The sequence below is a fragment of the Onychostoma macrolepis genome, chromosome 23 (assembly GCF_012432095.1).
Source record: "Onychostoma macrolepis isolate SWU-2019 chromosome 23, ASM1243209v1, whole genome shotgun sequence".
NCBI classification, from domain to species: Eukaryota; Metazoa; Chordata; class Actinopteri; order Cypriniformes; family Cyprinidae; genus Onychostoma; species Onychostoma macrolepis.
Window position 1 is genome coordinate 29,044,755 of NC_081177.1, and position 19,613 is coordinate 29,064,367.

The 19,613-nt window shown below is 36.9% G+C and overlaps 2 protein-coding genes and 1 long non-coding RNA gene across 3 annotated transcripts in view; 2 read left to right on the forward strand and 1 right to left on the reverse strand.

Moving 5' to 3' along the window:
- Positions 1–1,658: 1,658 nt before the first annotated feature.
- Positions 1,659–18,288, reverse strand: LOC131532024 (uncharacterized). Its single transcript, XR_009268833.1, has 4 exons — positions 18,104–18,288; positions 3,521–3,632; positions 2,111–2,307; positions 1,659–1,892 (listed from the first exon to the last, which is right to left on the reverse strand). It is a non-coding gene; the product is annotated as an uncharacterized LOC131532024 (long non-coding RNA).
- On the forward strand, positions 10,738–14,681 carry LOC131532023 (nuclear factor 7, ovary-like). The gene is made up of 6 exons (XM_058763317.1): positions 10,738–11,339; positions 11,501–11,596; positions 11,892–12,122; positions 12,209–12,231; positions 13,271–13,389; positions 13,739–14,681. The coding sequence occupies exons 1-6, from the start codon at positions 10,953–10,955 to the stop codon at positions 14,272–14,274; spliced, it is 1,392 nt and encodes a 463-aa protein (XP_058619300.1). The 5' UTR covers positions 10,738–10,952; the 3' UTR covers positions 14,275–14,681.
- The window catches only part of nup210 (nucleoporin 210), a 45,512-nt gene continuing 43,382 nt past the window's right edge, over positions 17,484–19,613 (forward strand). The window contains exon 1 of the mRNA XM_058763316.1: positions 17,484–18,014. Coding sequence (XP_058619299.1) covers positions 17,866–18,014 — 149 coding nt within the window. The 5' untranslated portion in view covers positions 17,484–17,865. The remainder of the gene's footprint in view (positions 18,015–19,613) is intronic.

Sequence of the window (19,613 nt, forward strand, 5' to 3'; positions counted from 1 at the left end):
GATTCTCGCTCTCACTGAGCTTCCAGTGGAATACAGAGACACGGCAAAGATGAAGATCCTGTCATTTTGACACTAGCATCTGTTGTTGGAAGTTTTTTTTTAGTCATTTTAAGCTTCAGATCACGTCTAATACCATAAAATTAGAATATACCAACAGTATTCAGTATAGCACTATTCTCTTCATATCTCATCTCCCTCTCTGTTTCATATTTCATGAGTAAAATCCCGCTTGGCTCATGTCATGTTTAGATGACGTCACGGATTACGCAGTTAGCCATGTTATTCGGTTTGAATGTCTCAGTAGTTGCTTGCTTCTTAGCATGCTTGTTTTATAGTGTTTGAGTTCTTTGGTCCTGTGGAGACAAGTTTGGAGATCGCCCATAAAGGAAGCCCATATTCTGCTCAATGAGGCAAAGGAGAAAAACATGGCCCTGCAGGTAGCCATTATCCCGCAGGGAAGCCTGGCGCTGCTCGTCCAACATGGAGAAGAAGAACTGATCCTGAAGAATTCATGTTGCGGATATGAATGCATTCCCATTCAACTGATATTTTGAGCAGACATTGACTTCAAACCTGCCTCTGGTGTTTGTTTCTGAAAGCTATGTTTTGGTCGCATCTGATCATAAAATCACACAGTCCCAAAAAATGTTCCATTAACACTCAACAAACTGTGAATTTGTAGTTTGATGACACCGATGATTTTTAAACAAATTGTGATTATATGTGGACTGATCGTAGTTTTGGAGACTTTCTGACACCGAGACTCAACTAGTGTCTGTATTTCTCCAGCTGTTCTGCTTTAACTGATTGTCTGGTCACTCAAACCCTCCTCCTCGTGTGTGTGAGGACACATGTCCTCTTGCAGATCAGTTGTCTCCAGTTCTCCTAATTTCTTAATAATTTTCCTGATAGCGGCTGGCAATGATCATTTGACCATTGAGCTATTTTCTTATAGCTTTTTCCTTAATTTGTGCAGCTTAACAACATTTTATTGTACATCACTGCTATATTTTCAGGTCCTTCATATAGTGATGGATGACTGTAGGAGTTTGTCTTGTGTGTCCTTAGATTTAGAGCCTAATGAAACAGGAAGACTTGGCTTAAGTGTTCCTAATCACTGATGTGAACTTAAAAACATATAGTACTGTATCAATTAGATTATACTTCATTTTGATTTTTACTCATTAGAATTTGTTGGGGTGCACAGATATTTGGGGGGAACTTAATTTATTAATGAAAAGTTAAATGTTTTTTGTTGTTGTTGTTGTTCATATTGACCAAGGGTGTCAATACAAAAAAAGAAAAAAGAAAGAAAGACTTATTTAAAAACCTTTTCTAATTTGTTTTAGTTTTTCCACAAATTATATTCATGGTTCGGTTCAAACCTTCAATTTTAATTTAATATTAATCTAAAATATTTTTTTCTCCCTAAAGACAAAAACATTTATATAAAGTAAAAAGATTATTCATAATAAAGACCTATACTTATAAATATAATTTTTTTTTAAATTTATTTATTTAATTATTTTTTACATTTTTTTCTTTGGGGAGTGTTATTTGCTTTTAGACAAACAAAACGAAACATGTTTCAACTGAAAACCGTGATTAGATTAATATAAAAATGCACTTGAAATGACACGGTTGTTTCGTGTAGGACATTTAATAGTGTGTGTTTGTTCTGTCTTTCTCTTCTGCATTTACATGCATTCATTGAGGAATTTGTCTTGTAAATACCATGTCATCAGAATATTCATCAAAATCCTAACTCAAGTATCACTTTCTCGAGTGTCTTTAGGTATCAGTTGGCTTGTTATGCTGCAGGAAATTCCCATCTTCAAGTAGTTTTGTTGAAATGCCTGGGACCAAATGTGACGAGTAATGAGCCTTCACACCTGAAACACCGCAGAGTAAACTCACATGAAAGACTTGACCAAAATTAAGCGTCTCTATTGAGGTTTCCAAATTAAAAGGAGAGGAAATTCCCTTGCAAAAATCACCAGTGAGGAAAGCCTGGTCTCTAAATGCATGTTTATGGATGTGGCATTTATCAGGATGAAACTTGTGTCTTTAAGATTTTTTCATGCATTTTACAGTGTCTCTCTGCGCTCACCTGCAGTTGTGTAAACAATTATCAGCAGGAAATGTCATAATGTGAAGGATTGCCCACAAAATCTCTTGATGGCAGTTTCTTCAAATTGCAGTGTGTAATTTCTGTGCCAATAGCGGCACCAAATGGTATTGCACCATAACGAGGGCATCAAACAGGTTTCCCAGCACACCTTTCTGCCTTTGTTCAGTCTATATTAGCTGGAGAGAGCAAACTGTTAGCATTTAACTCAATGGCTGTCATTCAATAGTTTGGGATCAGTAAGATTTTTAATGTTTTTAATGGAGTCTCTTCTGCTCATCAAGACTGTATTTAATTGATGACAAATACAGAAAAAACAGTAATATTGTCAAATTTCTAATATTGGTTTCCTATTTTAATATGACACAGCGCAGACACAGTTTTAATTTAAGTCTTCAGTGTAACATGATCCTTCAGAAATCATTCTAATATGCTGATTTATTATCAGTGTTGAAATTATTAACAAGTTAACAAGTTAAAAATAATAAAAATAACTTTAAATAATTTCTGAAGGATCACGTGACACTGAAGACTGGCGTAATGATGCTGAAAATTCAGCTTTACTTCACAGGAATAAAAGTATATTAAAATAGAAAACTGTTATTTAAAATAGCAATAATATTTAACAAAAATTAAAAAAAAATTCTGTATTTTTGATCAAATAGATACAGCTTTGATATATACTGTATATATATATATATATATATATATTAGTGCTGTCAAACGATTAATCGCATCCAAAATAAAAGTTTTGTTTACATAATATGTGTAAATGTGTGTACTATGTATATTTATTATGTATATATATAAATACACACCTATGCATGTATATAATTAAGAAAAATATGTTACGTTTATATATTAAATATAAATTATATGACTATATACATGTAAATATTTTCAAAGTATGTATTGTATGTGTGTGTATTTATATATACATAATAAATATATTCAGTACACACACATAAATTATGTAAATAAAAACTTATTTTGGATGTGATTAATTACGATTATTTGTTTGACAGCACTAATACATATATAATCAAATGTAATACTGTGAAATATTATTATAATTTAAACATTTTAAATAACTGTTTTATATTTAAACTTTTAAAAAACGTAATTTATTTCTGATGCGCAGCTGTATTTTCAGCATCATTACTCCAGTCTTCAGTGTCACATGATCTTCAGAAATCATAATAATACGCTGATTTACTGCTCTTTTCTTGTTATTATCAGCATTTGGCTGTGCCGCTTCATGCTTTTTTCATTATATGGGGTAATGCTAAGTGGCAAACAAAACAATGTTTTGAACACTATTTGAAGTTTTGAAGACACATGCAGTAAACTGGGATTGGACACAGTATTTTCAATAAATCTCAAGCTGGTTACCTGTAAATTCCATAATGTTTTTGGAGGAAAATATCTTCAGGTATCACACATACACACTGCAAACATCCGAGGAGCAGCAGTCACTGAGTTTCCTTACACGGAGAAGTCTCTGCTGTGGAGATAAGAAAGGTGAGTGTCAAACGACTCTTATATTGTTGACACAAGGCCGGTGACTGTGAAAGACACGCATGTGGGACTCGCGGGTTTCTTATCAGCGTTCGAGCGCAGTCTCATGCCTAACAGAAGCAGTGAAGATGAACTCAGATCAGCTTCTGCAGTCCAGATCCTGAACAGAAAGCTGCTGTGAGAGCGGCGCACAGGGCAGATGCTGATCCGAGTGAATGGAGATCTGCTCTGAGATCAGCACACGGTGCGAGCCAATGAGCTAACAGCTACATTCCATGAGCGTTATGATGTGAAACAGCACAGCGCGGGGAAACAATGATCACATTCATCACATTCATCCGTCATTTTCCTCTCCTTTTATCTCATGCTTTCTCCCTCCCCTTTCAGAAGATTTTACCTGCACCTTTGAAGAAGCAGCGCTGACATCTGACCTCAAACCTCCCAGCCTGTAATGTCATGTCGTCTGAACACTTACAGTGTGCTACCACACTTACAAATATCTGAAGGCCACTGTATTAGAAATCAAAACATCTGTGATTTCAAAAATGTCATGCAAAAAGATATTGGGTCATTCAGTGTCAAAACAACCAAATTTCAGGAACTTTGAGAAGCTCAAATTTTTGATTTTGCTAATATTTTTTCTTAAGAAAGATAAACATGTATAGTGATGAAAGCGAAAATATTAAATGTCATGGATGAATATTTACTGTAATCCACTCTTTTGTGGACCTGAGATTCAGAGCCAAATTGCAGTGTTGATAAAAATAGCTTCAGAAAGATGGCAGCATCATGATGTTATATTTACTAGGGCCGTTACTTTTCACGCTTTACATGTTACCCTTGGGAGATATTATCAGGAGACATGGTGTTAGCTTTCACTGTTATGCTGATGATACTCAGCTCTATATTTCTTCGCGGCCGGTGAAACACACCAAATTGAGAAACTAACGGAATGCATAGTCGATATAAAAACTGGATGACGAGTAATTTTTACTGCTAAATTCTGAAAAACAGAGGTGTTAATTATCGGACCTAAAACCCCACATGTAATAATCTAGAACATTATCTAACACTTGACGGCTGCTCTGTCAATTCTTCTTCATCAGTCAGGAACCTAGGTGTGCTGTTCGATAGCAATCTTTCATTTGAAAGCCATGTTTCTAGCATCTGTAAAACTGCATTTTTTCATCTCAAAAGCATATCTAAATTGCGACCAATGCTCTCAACGTCAAATGCAGAAATGTTAATTCATGCGTTTATGACCTCAAGGTTAGACTATTGTAATGCTTTATTGGGTGGTTGTTCTGCACGCTTGATCAACAAACTACAGTTGGTCCAAAATGCAGCAGCTAGAGTCCTTACTAGAACCAGGAAATATGACCATATTAGCCGGTTCTGTCAACACTGCACTGGCTCCCTATCAAGCATCGGATAGATTTTAAAATCTTGTTAATTACTTATAAAGCCCTGAATGGTTTAGCTCCTCAGTACTTGAGCGAGCTCTTATCACATTATAGTCCTCCACGTCCGCTGCGTTCTCAAAACTCTGGCCGTTTGATAATACCTAGAATATCAAAATCGACTGCGGGCGGCAGATCCTTTTCCTATTTAGCACCCAAACTCTGGAACAATCTACCTAACACTGTTCGGGAGGCAGACACACTCTGTCAGTTTAAATCTAGATTAAAGACCCATCTCTTTAGCCTGGCTTACACATAACACACTAATACGCTTCTATTATTCAAATCCGTTAAAGGATTGTTAGGCTGCATTAATTAGATCAACCGGAACCAGGAACACTCCCCATAACACACGATGTACTCGTTACATCGTAAGAAGAACGGCATCTACGCTAATATTAGTCTGTTTCTTTCTTATTCTGTTTCTCAGTCCGTATCCGATCAGATGGTGGATCAGCACCAAGAGATGATGTCTACAGCCCTGATCGTCAGCGGAGACCAGGACACCCAGATGACCCCCAGAGACATATCCCCAGTGAAAACCTCGATTAAAATACAATAAAACTAAACATATAACAAAATAACTAACTACATAATACTATTATCGGTAGGTCTGTTAGTCACATCTGTTCACTTTAGCTATCTTTGTTGCATTATGTGCCAATGGTGACCGTTCAAAAATGGGGATTCAAACGTTTGCAGGCCTGTAACTCAAAAATTATTACAGAGACCTTAATGCCCTTTTAGATATAAGGTCTTAACAAACTTCTCTTTTGCCGTCTTCATTTTTAAGGCCCTATATGGTTCAGATCCAGAGATATTGCAATTTCAATATGGCACCAGGAGTAAATCACTCAATTGTACATATATTCAATGGTCAAAAACCAAATGTGGGTCACTTTGCAAAAATATAATGCTTCTTGTCTTTTAAAGAGGAATGTCTGAAGAACAAATAATGCTGAAACTAGAGATGTATCTCATTTTCTCTGTCAAAACAACTGCATTGAACATACCTGTATGAGTGCCATAAATATGATTTTTTCCATTGTTTGCTTGCCTATATGTATTAAAGATATTGCAATATGATTTTATATTGTAGTTCTTAATACACTTTTCTTTTGGAGTCTTCATTCTCAAGGCCCTACATGATTTAGTCCCAGAGATAAGCCTCTTTTAGGCTCCATATTCAGACTGTTGAATATTACTCAAAAATGGCCTGGAAAAGCACAACCAGTTCTGAGAAAAGCACTCGCAGCATGTGATTGATAAGATGATACTTGGTTTGATGTTGTATGTGAAGGGCAAGACAATCAGAGGATGAAATCCACGTTTATCATAAAGCGGCGTTCCACAGATGAAGCAGTATGTTTCAGATCTTCTGTAGAGCCTGCAGATCTAGATATAAATGACCCAGACATGAAAACTAATCTTGTAAACAATCTTCACATGTACGACCATGCTGGTTTTTACAGCTTCACTGAAGCACAGCTCCACCTGCTGGTTTCATAGCACATGTGCTGCACATGCAGATTTGTGGAAGCTGTTATTTCACAATATTGTTTTCTCAGTCCCAGGACAAAACAGGCTGCAAAGCTGAAAACATAAACGTTTATGTACAATCTGTTCAACATATTCATCTATATTTGGATGTAACCACCAGCTTTGGGGTAACGCAATACAAGTAACGCAAGTTATGAAATCAAATTACTTTTTTCAAGTAACTAGTTAAGTAACGCACTACTTTTAAGCAATGGCAGTTACTTTGTTTTTTCTTTTTTTTTTGCAGACAGCTCTCCTGTCTCTGTGTTGATCTTCAGCCTGAGGCTTAATAATTTCACTTTCGGTGTGAAAGGGCCTTTACAGTTGCCAAAAATATAACTTTGGGATTTTTTGTTATTGAAAAATAAATAAGGAAGCCCAGCCCAGGTGACAAAAAGTAACACAAAAATACAGCAATGCATTACTTTCCATAAATAGTAACTAAGTAACGCGATTAGTTACATTAGTTACAAAACGCTGTATTTTAATGCATTACTCTTAAAAATAAGTTTCCCCAAAACTGATGGCAACCACCTGCTTTTTTCTTCATTTTTCCACTCATTGTGTTAACAAGCCTATCACCTGTTATGAGTCAGCACAGTCTGATAGTAATAAAATAATCTAAATATTGAAAACATGGCCTAAAATGACTAGATTTTTCTAGAGTTGCTAGCTGTGATAGTATTGCTGTATCATGGTTGGGACCATGCAACGCTATCCCACGACCAATTCGTACGTATTTTACGAGGTGGCTAATTCCTTCTAGTGATCGTCTTATTTTTTCTTAATTTTACAAAATAAATTTTACAATCGAATTACCGTTACATTGTCCTACGTCTCAAGAACTCGAGAGGGATAAAAATACTACAGCATCACAAGCGTATAATTCAAGCCTCATCAAGTGGATCTTTGCTCTGTAGTTGACTTCTTGAAACGGGAGACTCTTTATGCAGTTGCTTTAGGGAAAACACGGATATTTCTGTGTATCCTGCAGAAGCTGAGATCTTTCTGGAAGGAGTACACAGGATATTGTCACCTAACCTGAAGGGGGAAAGATGAAGAAAATAATAGTTAGAATGTGGTTTCTGTGGTATGCAGCCATGAAAGATCGGCCTGTTGTGTCTTGCAAAAGTCAGTTTCTGAAATATGACAGTTTGACTAATATATGTAACTCTGCCTGCATGTGCAGGAATACATCCAGAGAATAAAGACATCGCCACAATCAGGAGTCGAATTCTGTGATAGCAATCTATAGGGGAAAAACTGATTGAAAATGACTTTTTTTAACCCATTCTTCTACTGAATGTCACTGACGACAACAGGACCTCAAAGGTGGTAACACACACACACACACACACACACACACACACACACGCACACACAGTCAACTGAGAGTGCTCTTTGTTTTTCAACTAATGTAGAGATGTAATAGTAAGGTATTTTAACACAGTAGTGTGCACAGCAATAACAGATATTTGCTGTGGCCCAATTTCACTTGCTTATACTATTCCCTTATAATATGTCCTCTTTTTCTGTTGAAAAAGTACATAGAGTCCTTTTGAGTGTGTAGCAGAACAGTAGGCAAGTTATGGGACATATTAGCACGGCCATCGACAATTTTAGGACAACAATATTGCACGACAGACCACTGTTTCGCATATAGTTGTGCATCCTGTCACTGTCAATCATCACAGTTCACATATACAGACTCCACATTAAACCATATTAAAGTGAAAAGATTCAGCGTGTAGATGTGGTGTTTGTGGACCAAACTTATCTGCACTGCTGTTGGGCTATTCATGTCTTTATAAAAGTTCAGTATTTGTTTGCAGATGCATTATATTAATCAAACTATTTTATGTTTCAGGTCAATGAGTTTCATTAGTGTCTTTGCCTGACCTTACAACCAGAACAAAGCGGTTTTTCATTTTTACAGCATTCAGGCATTACACTTAAAAAAAGTCCCGAGGCACATTCATTTCTATACTCTGCTTTGGGATGCGCTAATGAGGCTTTCATACCACATGGGTCGCATGAAGAGCACCATGGTACTGAACGTGAATCACGTGAATCGTGTGAATGTGAAAGCAGCTCAGACTCAGAGCACAGCACATGAGCCCTATTCTATTCTCAGATGCTATTCAGGGCAGATTGCAATGAAGCAGTGTGTACTGGAGCGTGCACTAAGTGTGCTAGCCACATGCTAGTTCACTCCGTGATGGCTGAGGTGAGAGATCTAAGGGATCCAGAGGTTTAACATACAGGAGACGTCATTAGAGAGATTGTTAGCTCAATGATTCAAGACAAAGTGGTTGTCCTGAAGTGACAGGAACCACAGGATGATTCTGCCATTGATTTGCATAGATGTCTTTCATAGATGGCTACCAGCAACTGTCTGGTTACCAACATTCTTCAAAATATACTCTTTTATGTCCAACAGAAGAAAGAAACTCATACAGGTTTGGAATAATTTGAGGATGAGTAAATGATGAGGGTGTTTTCATTTCTGGGTGGACTGTCCCTCTATCGCCATCTGGTGCCATGTTTAAACAAGGCAGACTCTTTCAAGCACAGGTCAGTTCTAATCACAGCTTTCAAAAAAGGTAAAAAGGTAGACTGGGAAAGCTGTGAAGGGGGCAAAAAGAGATCAAACTATCTGTCTGATCCAGTTATCAGCTTTAATCCATAATCACAAATTGGTTTCTCACAAATTCACACTGCAGTTTACAATGCATATGACAAAAATGCTCAGAATGTCACGTTTATGGTCTGTTTTGGTTTTGTTTTGCATGTGTTACATGTCCTAGTTTCCCCCGTGTTTATTAATGCCCTTATTTGGTTGTTCCTGTTCATTTGAGTTCCATTTGTTTCAGTTGTATTTGCCCTATTACCTTGTTTAGTCCTTGTTATTTAAACCCAGTGTTTCGAGTGTCCGGCGTTATATGTGACCCTGGACCACAAAACCAGTCTTAAATGTCAATTTTTCGAAATTGAGATTTATACATCATCTGAAAGCTGAATAAATAAGCTTTCCATTGATGTATGGACAATATTTGGCTGAGATACAACTATTTGAAAATCTGGAATCTGAGGGTGCAAAAAAATCAAAATATTGAGAAAATCGCCTTTAAAGTTGTCCAAATTAAGTTCTTAGCAATGCATATTACTAATAAAAAAGTTTTGATATATTTACGGTAAGAAATTTACAAAATATCTTCATGGAACATGATCTTTACTTAATATCCTAATGATTTTTGGCATAAAATAAAAATGGATAATTTTGACCCATAAAATGTATTGTTGGCTATTGCTACAAATATGCGACTTAAGACTGGTTTTGTGGTCCAGGGTCACATATGTCTGTTTCCTTTTGTTTTATTCATTAAAGTCTGTTTATTTTAAGTTACTCCTCGCTGTGTGATTCGTGACACATAATACATTACACAATAGACACCGCTCATCTTGGTCCTATAATTGAATACCTGGCCACTTAAATTTTAAACCATAAAACTGTCTCTAAACACTACTTTTAAAAATCATCTAGGCTGAGATAACAATTTTATACAATTTATTTCATAACAATTTTTGTTGTTTCATTAATTGTTCATTCCATCATTGACTGATTTAAATTCAAAATTTTTTTTAACACTTTTTAAAGTTTGCTCAAATACCATTAAATAGCCTATAATACACAATTTATTACAAGTTCCCAAAGTTAATAACATCATATATTCAGTAAACTATATCTTTCCAATAATGATTGGACTGTAATGGTGAAAATGTTAAAAAGCTTTTTAATATTCAAGACTTTAACTAAGGTTTGTGTCTGTGCAAAAATGTCATTTCAAAATAAATGTGGAGGACAGGTTTTGACAAGAGTCTCAAATTATGTGGAAATCCTAACTTGGTATAAAATATGTCATGTTATTTATCATTTACTTGCATACGTGTTTCTGTCTCAGTTCTTTATTCATTGCATCAGGTTTCTTTAACAAGAATATTAAATATAGCCGTAAAACGTGACATAAATGGTTATAAATCACACCTGAGCTGTAAATGCACATCAGATGTCAGAAGCTCCACCTTCTCACAACACGCACCAGGAAGTCTTATAATGACACACTGAGTGTTTTCTCAAATCCTGGACAAGAGCACGAGGAAATGAAGAAGAAAACATTTCCAAAAGCATTCATAAGAAAATGTATTTCTCCAAGGACTCAGAATAGAGCTTTCTCTGCAGAGCTTTGATCTCTTTCTCTCTTATATATTTTTGAAACCAACATCCACAAAGTGAAAGTACAGCCAAAATGGATTCACTCTCTGTGGAGGAGCTTTCCTGTCCCGTGTGCTATGAAATCTTCACGGCTCCAGTGCTGCTGTCCTGTAGTCACAGTGTCTGTAAAGCGTGTCTTCAGCAGTTCTGGAAAACCAAAAACACTCAGGAGTGTCCCGTCTGCAGGAGAAGATCCTCAAAACAGGAGCCACCGTATAACCTCGCTTTAAAAAACTTGTGCGAGTCGTTCCCGAGGGACAGAAGAGAGAGCTCACCCGAGGACGTCTGCAGATCACACAGAGAGAAACTCAAGCTCTTCTGTCTGAAGGATAAAGAGCCCGTGTGCTTAGTGTGCAGAGATTCACAGAAACACACTAATCACACATTTCAGCCAATCGATGAAGTTGTCCCATCTTACAAGGTAGGACTACATTTGCTTCTTTTCATATGAAGGAGCAATAAATAATATTCACTCATGGTTTCACCATTGCTCTCACCGAGTAACACTATGTATAACATGTTCAAATCTCCTCACTGATTTTCACATATTTGTGAAGAACTCAACCATCTTTTAAATTCTAGGAGGAGCTTAAAACAGCACTGAAGTCCTTACGAGAAAAACTTAAATACAGAGAAGAGATTAGAGGAGAGTACAATAAAACTGTTCAATACATGAAGGTAAAGATTCTCAACTTCCTTTGCTTTATTAAGGTTGACATTAATACAAAAGTGTACTTAAGTGTTTTAAGAAACGTATTCATGAAAGTCTCTTTCTTTAAGTACACGTAAGAGGCCTTTCATTTCATTAATATATTATGTGCATCGTGTGTGTGTGTTTTCATCGATTTTAAGTGCATGTTTAAGGACACTTCTTTCAAGGCACAGCTGATCACTGACTTGGATATCGTGGAAATGCTGTCATCTGTTGAGTGTTAATGCAGAGCTGATTGAACCGAATGTGATGTGATTTCAGACTCAAGCTGAGCACACAGAGCGTCAGATTCAACACGAGTTTGAGAAGCTTCATCGGTTTCTCAGAGATGAAGAACAAGCTACGATCTCTGCACTGAGAGAGGAAGAGGAGGAGAAGAAGCAGATGATGAAGGAGAAGCTGGAGGAGATGAACAGACGCATCTCAGCTCTTTCACACACCATCAAAGACATCGAGGAAAGAATGAAAGCCAGTGACGTCTCGTTTCTAAAGGTGATAATCAAACTCTGTATGAGAGACTCATTCGTTCATACACTGATTGAGATAATAATGTGTTTTCCACACTGTTTATTTTCCAGGACTTTAATGCCACAAAGGAACGGTAAGTGAGCTGCTCGTGTCTCTCCTCTCCATACTGTATGACAAAGAAAAAGCACCCTGTTAGTTCTGAAGAACACTTTGGAGAACCTCTAGGACCCGTCTCAGGGTGTCTCAGATATCTTATTGTGTACTCAAGGAACTATATTTCAAGTGCCTCAAAACTCATCTTATAATGGGTTACCAACAGCATATGTTGGTTATAGTTATGTTTTGAAGCATGGCAGCTGGTTTAAGATGGTCCTGAACTGGTTTGAGCTGGTTTAAGCTGGTCCTAAACAGGTTTGAGCTGGTCCTGAGCTGGTTTAAACTTGTCCTTAGCTGGTTTGAGCTGGTTTAAGCTGGTCTTGAGCTGGTTTAAGATGGTCCTTAGCTGGTTTGAGCTGGTCCTAAACAGGTTTGAGCTGGTCCTGAGCTGGTTTGAGCTGGTTTAAGCTGGTCCTGAGCTGGTTTAAGCTGGTCCTTAGCTGGTTTGAGCTGGTCCTGAGCTGGTTTAAACTGGTCCTGAGCTGGTTTAAGGTGGTCCTTAGCTGGTTTAAGCTGGTCCTGAGCTGGTTTAAGATGGTCCTAAACTAGTTTATGCTGGTCCTGAGCTGGTTTAAGCTGGTCCTGAGCTGGTTTAAGATGATCCTAAGTTAGTTTATGCTGGTCCTGAGCTGGTTTAAGATGGTAATAAGCTGGTTATGAGCTGGACCTGAGCTGGTTATAAGCTGGTCCTAAAATAGTTTATGCTGGTCCTGAGCTGGTTTAAGCTGGTCCTGAGCTGGACCTGAGCTGGTTATAAACTGGTTTAAGCTGGTTAAGAGCTGGACCTGAGCTGGTTTAAACTGGTTATAACCAGCTGCCATGTTTCAAAACATACCTAACCAGGATATGCTGTTTATTTCAACAGGGTTGAGGAACCATTGACAGTCTGGAGAGTTTTTGCAGGAACTTTTTTTAAAGGAACCTATAAGTTCTCCAAAGGGTTCTTTGGTTATGGCACTCTGAGCCCATTATGAGCCCACACTCACTGCTGTACTGACACCCACATGTTATTCCAGAGCCCGGGACACTCAGCCCGATCCAGAGAGGTGCTGTGGAGCTTTGATTCATGTACCGCATTACTTGGGCAATCTGGCATTCAGAGTCTGGAAGAAGATGCAAGACATTGTCCAAAACAGTGAGTCACTAAAGATCTGGGTCCCACTTACATTAAAGTTAATCATTTGATACAATGCACCTATTGTGTATACATACATGTTTTTACATTGTACTTGTATTTTAGGCCACTTACTATAAAGTGGGACCAAAATCTGTGCTGTGAATAGTGGAGATTTCCCACAAAAAACAGAAACAAAAGCAGATTATTTGAGTGTTTGTAGTAAGTGAGGATCATACTAGTTCTGATAACATCTCAACAGTATAGTTTATTTAATTAGTATTATTATTAAGTATTTGTTATGGTTCTACTCTTGAAAGTTCTGTTAGTATCTGAATAAGAGCAGCTGCTGATTGTTTCCTCTCATCAGCTCCAGTGGTTCTGGACCCAAACACTGCAAGTCCTCAACTCGTGCTGTCTGATGATCTGACCAGTCTGACATACAACAAGAGCAGGCAGCCGCTTCCTGATAATCCAGAGAGATTTGACTTCTTTCGCTGTGTTTTGGGTTCGGAGGGCTTTAAATCAGGAGCACATTGCTGGGACGTGGAGGTGGGAAACAATTCAGCTTGGACTGTGGGAGTAATCGCAGAATCGTACCAAAGGAAAGGAGATAATTTCTTCAAAGAAGGTGTCTGGTACGTGCAGTACACGGGGAAAGAGTACTTGTCACAGTCTCCTGAGCAACTCGCCGCTCGCTTTCCCGTTAAAGACAAGCTCCGGCGTATAAGAGTTCATCTGGACTGGGACGGTGGGAACGTGTCGTTCTCTGACCCTGTAACTAACACACAACTGCATACATTCAGGACCACCTTTAGAGAGACGCTCTTTCCATTCTTTCAGAGTATTTGTGAAACGTCTCCGCTGAGGATCGGATCAGTTAGAGTGAAAATCAGCTCTGTCTGAACCTGCTTCTAGATGAAGGTAGTCAAGTGAACTTTGAGGGGTGAGTTGTATTTTAGATGGATTATGTATATATATATAACCTAACACATGCCAAAAAAAAAAAAATGTCACCTCATCAAATCAAAAAGTTTCTGTTGTATAATTGAATTATTGAAAAAAACTTGTTTCTCTTGATTTACATTGATGTTGAGCTCTCTTTTCTAGTGTGCTGTCATCTAATTCACTCTAAAAAAGAACAAAACACTATAATTCTGCTGCCATTCTGCATGAATATGTGCATATCATGGGGTATAAAGTAATTATTTTACAAATAAATGAATGGTGGATGGATCATGTTGGTACTGTGGTTAGTACAGGTTCCACTTTGTTCTCATCTTGCTTACATGGACATTGTCTGAAATAAAGGGTTTTACTTACGCATTTGGTAGCTGTTTTTATCCAAGACAACTTACATTGCATTTCAAGGTATATACGTGACCCCAGACCACGAAACCGGTCGTAAGGGTCCATTTAAAAAAAAAAAAAAAAGCTTTCTGGTTTCAAAAAAAGTACTGTATGGTTTGTTAGGATCGGACAATATTTGGCTGAGATACAGCATTTTTTAAAATCTGGAATCTGAGGGTGTGAAAAAATCTAAATCTTGAGAAAATCTCCATTAAACTTGTCCAAAATAAGTCCTTAGCATTGCATATTACTAATCAAAAATGAAGTTTTGATATATTTACGGTAGAAAATTGACAAAATATCTTCATAGAACATGATCTTTACTTAATATCCTAATGATAAAAGAAAAATTGATAATTTTGACCCATACAATGTATTAATGGCTATTGCTACAAATATACCCCAGCGACTTAAGACTGGTTTTGTGCTCCAGGGTCACATACATTTTATCCTTTCATGCATTCTCTGGGAAACAAACCCATGAAACCCATGACCTTGAATGCTACATGAACGGTTTCATTTCATTCTGGTATAAGTAGTCACTTGAACAAGTTAATTGAGCACAAGAGATGAAAACTTTGATGTGGTTTTCTTAGCTGTAAACGGTTCATATGCATATTATGTAAGTGATTCTGAACTGAAGTGCTGAAAGGACCACATCACATACTGAAGTCACCAAGGGTCTGCTTGTCTGAGTAGAGGAACAGTGACCACTAAAATTGACAAATTTACACATTACAGTATGTGGGATATTTATTGTAAGAGACTATATATGCAGCGGGTAAAAGAAGTATTGAGCACATCACCATTTTTCTCAGTGAATATATTTCTAAAGGTACGGTTGTCATGAAATTTTCACCAGATGTTGATATCAACCCAAGTAATCCATACATACAAAGAAAACAATACATAGAAATTAAGTCCCTTAAGAAATTAAGTTCTGTGTAATAAAATATAATGACAGGGAAAAAGTACTGAACTACTGAAATGTATTTAATACTTTACACAAAAGCCTCTGTTGGTAATGACAGCTTTAAGACGCTCCTGCAGGAGAAACTAGTGCCATGCATCACTCAGGTGTGATTTTGGCCCATTCTTCCACACAAACAGATCTTGAAGGTTTTGTGGCCTCTTCTATGAACTCTGAGCTTTAGTTCTTGTTTTCTATTAGATTGAAGTCAGGTGGTTGGCTGGCCGTTCTAGCAGCTTTACTTTCTTTCTCTGAAACACGTCGAGAGTTTGCTTGGCTGTGTTTGGGATCATTGTCTTGTTTCATCTTCATCATCCTGGTTCTGTAGCTGTTGGGACTGAAGCAGATAATATTAATTTCCACTGATGAGGGGCAGGATTGCTTTCTAATTACTGATAGATTTCAGCTGGAGTCTTGGCTTTCATGCCTTTTTGAACCTCACTGTCTTCATGTGTTCGCTGTCATTACATTTTATTACACAGAGCTTCATTTCTGAACTATTTGTTTTCTTTGCATGTATGGATTGCTTGGGTTGTTACCAACATCTGGTGAAAATTTCATGTCAACAGCACCTTTAGAAACATATTTACTGAGAAAAATGGTGACGTGGTCAATACTTATTTTATCCACTGTATATATATGTGTATGCATGTGTCTCAGTGTCTCTATAAAGCATATACAAGTGGACTGCTGTATATGCAGAATTACAGTAAGTAGGCCTATAACAGTACATATTACATTTTTAAGATTCACCCAATTCATCAGACAAAAAAAAGTCTAATAGAAATGTATAGAAAATATCCTTGACAGTCAGTGGGGAAGGTTACTTTGGAAATGTAATAGGTTACAGATTACAAGGTACTCTATTTAAAATGTAATAAGTAGTGTAACTATTTCAAATACTTTATTAGTGTATTGTAACTGATTGCATTTGATTACTTTTTGATTACTCTTCTAAATTCCTAATGTTTTCAACTGTTAATCATTTTCAAACATGTAAAGCAGGCAGGTTAACCTTACAGTAGACCTCAACGCTGATTACTGACAGACTTTCAGAATCCTTGCACTTGAGTTAAGATTATAACTGAATTTAAAGCACAGCCTCCACAAAATCAGACTTTAGCACCTCTTTCTACTTCTGAGGTTAAATGCAGATTTAAAATCATAACAAGAAATAGTTTAATAGCTATGATACCGTTTTTGAAATCAAATCTTTGCATAGATATGACCGGAAACACTTGCATCTAACAATGCCTTGGGAAAAACAACAACAACAAAAAAACAGTTAAAATATCTTAAAAAATAAAGCATATACACAAACCCAACCAGGAAATGAAACAGTTATGGAATAAGCATGTGTCCTAAACTCCTGAAACATTGGTGTCTCATATTTTAGAGCAGTCGATGCAATTTATGAATCTGTGTGAAAAAAATTCAGATGTAACCTCCATTTGCAATTTGTTCAATGATGCCTACAAGTGACTAGATAATGTGGAGGTTGATCAAGTAGTTGAAATGCAGGCTGTCTCAGTCGCTTTGATAGCCTACATTTCTAGAGCAGCTTCACTAATTTTAGCAGCACCCTCAGTGATTTGATGCTGGAACCAGGCCTGTAAGGACCACTTCAACACACTTCAGACCAGCAGAATCCGCACCTTATTCATTCATTCTTTCATTTCATTTTGTGAATGATTATTATTTTTTAACCAACACTGTGTCTGAGCTTTAGTATCGTGTGCCTTTAAGGAAACTCGTCACTCTTTTCACAATGACGGAGATCATGTCCCAGCATGCATTACGCCGCTTCAATAGTAACCCACGGCGGGTATTTCCACGCGACTATGTGTGTTCAAAACATATAATTTTTTTTTTTGCATGCTCCGCTTACAGTTTTTGCCCGTTTTTCGGACTTCTATTTGAAATACCCACGGTTTTTGTTCTTGTTTAAATATCTGAAGCGCTGAATGTATGAAGAAGCAATAATGAAAGTAGTGTTCCCGGTCGCAGTGAGTGCGCGTGCCGCCGCTGAATGCATTGCTCATATCTGACACTTCTGCTCAGTGCTTTGAGGGATGTGGCGGGAGCTCGAGTTTCTGCATGAAGCTACTGGAGAAACCCTCGCAAATTATCTCATAACCTTGACTTGACATATCTTCGTGAATATTGAATCTGTGAAGATGGTGAACGCTCGTGCGCTCGTTATTCTGACCTTCATCTGCAGTTTGACAAACGCGGCCAAACTCAATATACCTAAAGTTTTATTACCTCTTGCCAAAGGCACGAAGATTAATTTTACACTGGAGGCAACTGAAGGATGTTATCGATGGTAAGTGCACTGCATATAGCATATACTTAGAGTCATTAAGAAATACTGCTACATTAATAGTGTAATAAATCACAACTTATATACCTTACCTCGTTAATAAGATGCTTTGTAACATCAAACATGTTCTCCGTGACAGGTCATATGAGAAAGTATAGTACCACAAATTACAGTAGCGAAAGGAACATGGTGGATACCTTATGAATTTTTGATAAAGTAACAATAAACTGTTGCTTCTGTACAGATGAATGCAGAAAGCTGAAGCACGTGGTGCTGTTGTGAGGGATGCTGGGATGTAGCACCTCAGGGCTCACTTTTTGGTCCCGCTTTATATTAGGTGGCCTTAACTGCTACTTTCATTTAAATTAATCATTTGATACAATGCACTTATTGTGTACATACATGTTTTTACATTGCACTTATATTTAAAAAAAAAAAAAAAAACATCTGGATGTGATTACATCTGTAATTAATTTCTTTAATTACATTTATAATTACACTGTTGACCCATCCCTTACACCTTAACCCACCCTTAAACCAACCCACACCACTTAACCTGTCCCTAACCTCACCCGTATCCCACCTCGATAGCAGCAGAAGTGATTTGCAATACAATATGAACGCAATGAGTACATTGCACTTATTTTTTGATGTAAGTAGTTAAGGCCACCTAATGTTAAGTGGGACCCACTTTTTAAATGTCTTGTAAATGCTTTGTAGGTTAAAAAAAATTATTTTTATTGATAATGTATTTTATTATTTATAAGAGTTGCATTTCATTTTAACATTATTGTGCCCTTTTTTGCTCAGCTGCATCACCCACTCTTTATTCATATCAGTTCATTTTTTATTATAGTTCATTATTAATACCAGTTCATAAGTTTCGCTGTGCTTGCGAGTTTCCAAGGAAAACACAACTGTATGCCCTGAATGCATGTTTATAACATCCTGTCCGACTGCATGCATTTCTAAAACCTTACAGCACTTTACAGAGCATTGTGGGAAACAGTGTTGGGGAGTAACTGGTTACATGTAACTTAATTACAAAATAAATATCACTGTAATATGTTACAGCTACCGAGAAAAAAACATATGTAATTAAATTAGTTTAAATTAGTTTACAAAGGGGTTACATCTGAATATTTTCACACACATACAGATATGATTGATTTCTTTCCCAAATTGCATCAACTGCTTTAAAATATGAGACACCAATGTTTCAGGAGTTTAGGACACAGAATAGACGCAGGCTTATTAGATAACTGCTTTATTTCCTGTTTGGGTTTGTGTATAGCTTAAAGGCATTATTAGATGCCAGTGTTTCCTGTCATATCTATGCAAATAATTGATTTCAATAACAGTGTCAAAGCTAATAAACTAGATCTTGTTATGATTTCAAATCTGTATTTAATCTCAGAATTTTGTGGTGGCTGTGCTTTAGTCTTAATTATTTAATCTTAATTCAAGTGATGATGAATTTCAGAAGTCTGTAAGGTTACCCCGGCCTGCTTTAAATGTTTCTGAATGATTAACAGTTGAAAGCATTTGTTAGAAATTTAGTAAAGTAATCAAATGTAATCAGTTGAAATTGAAATAGTTATT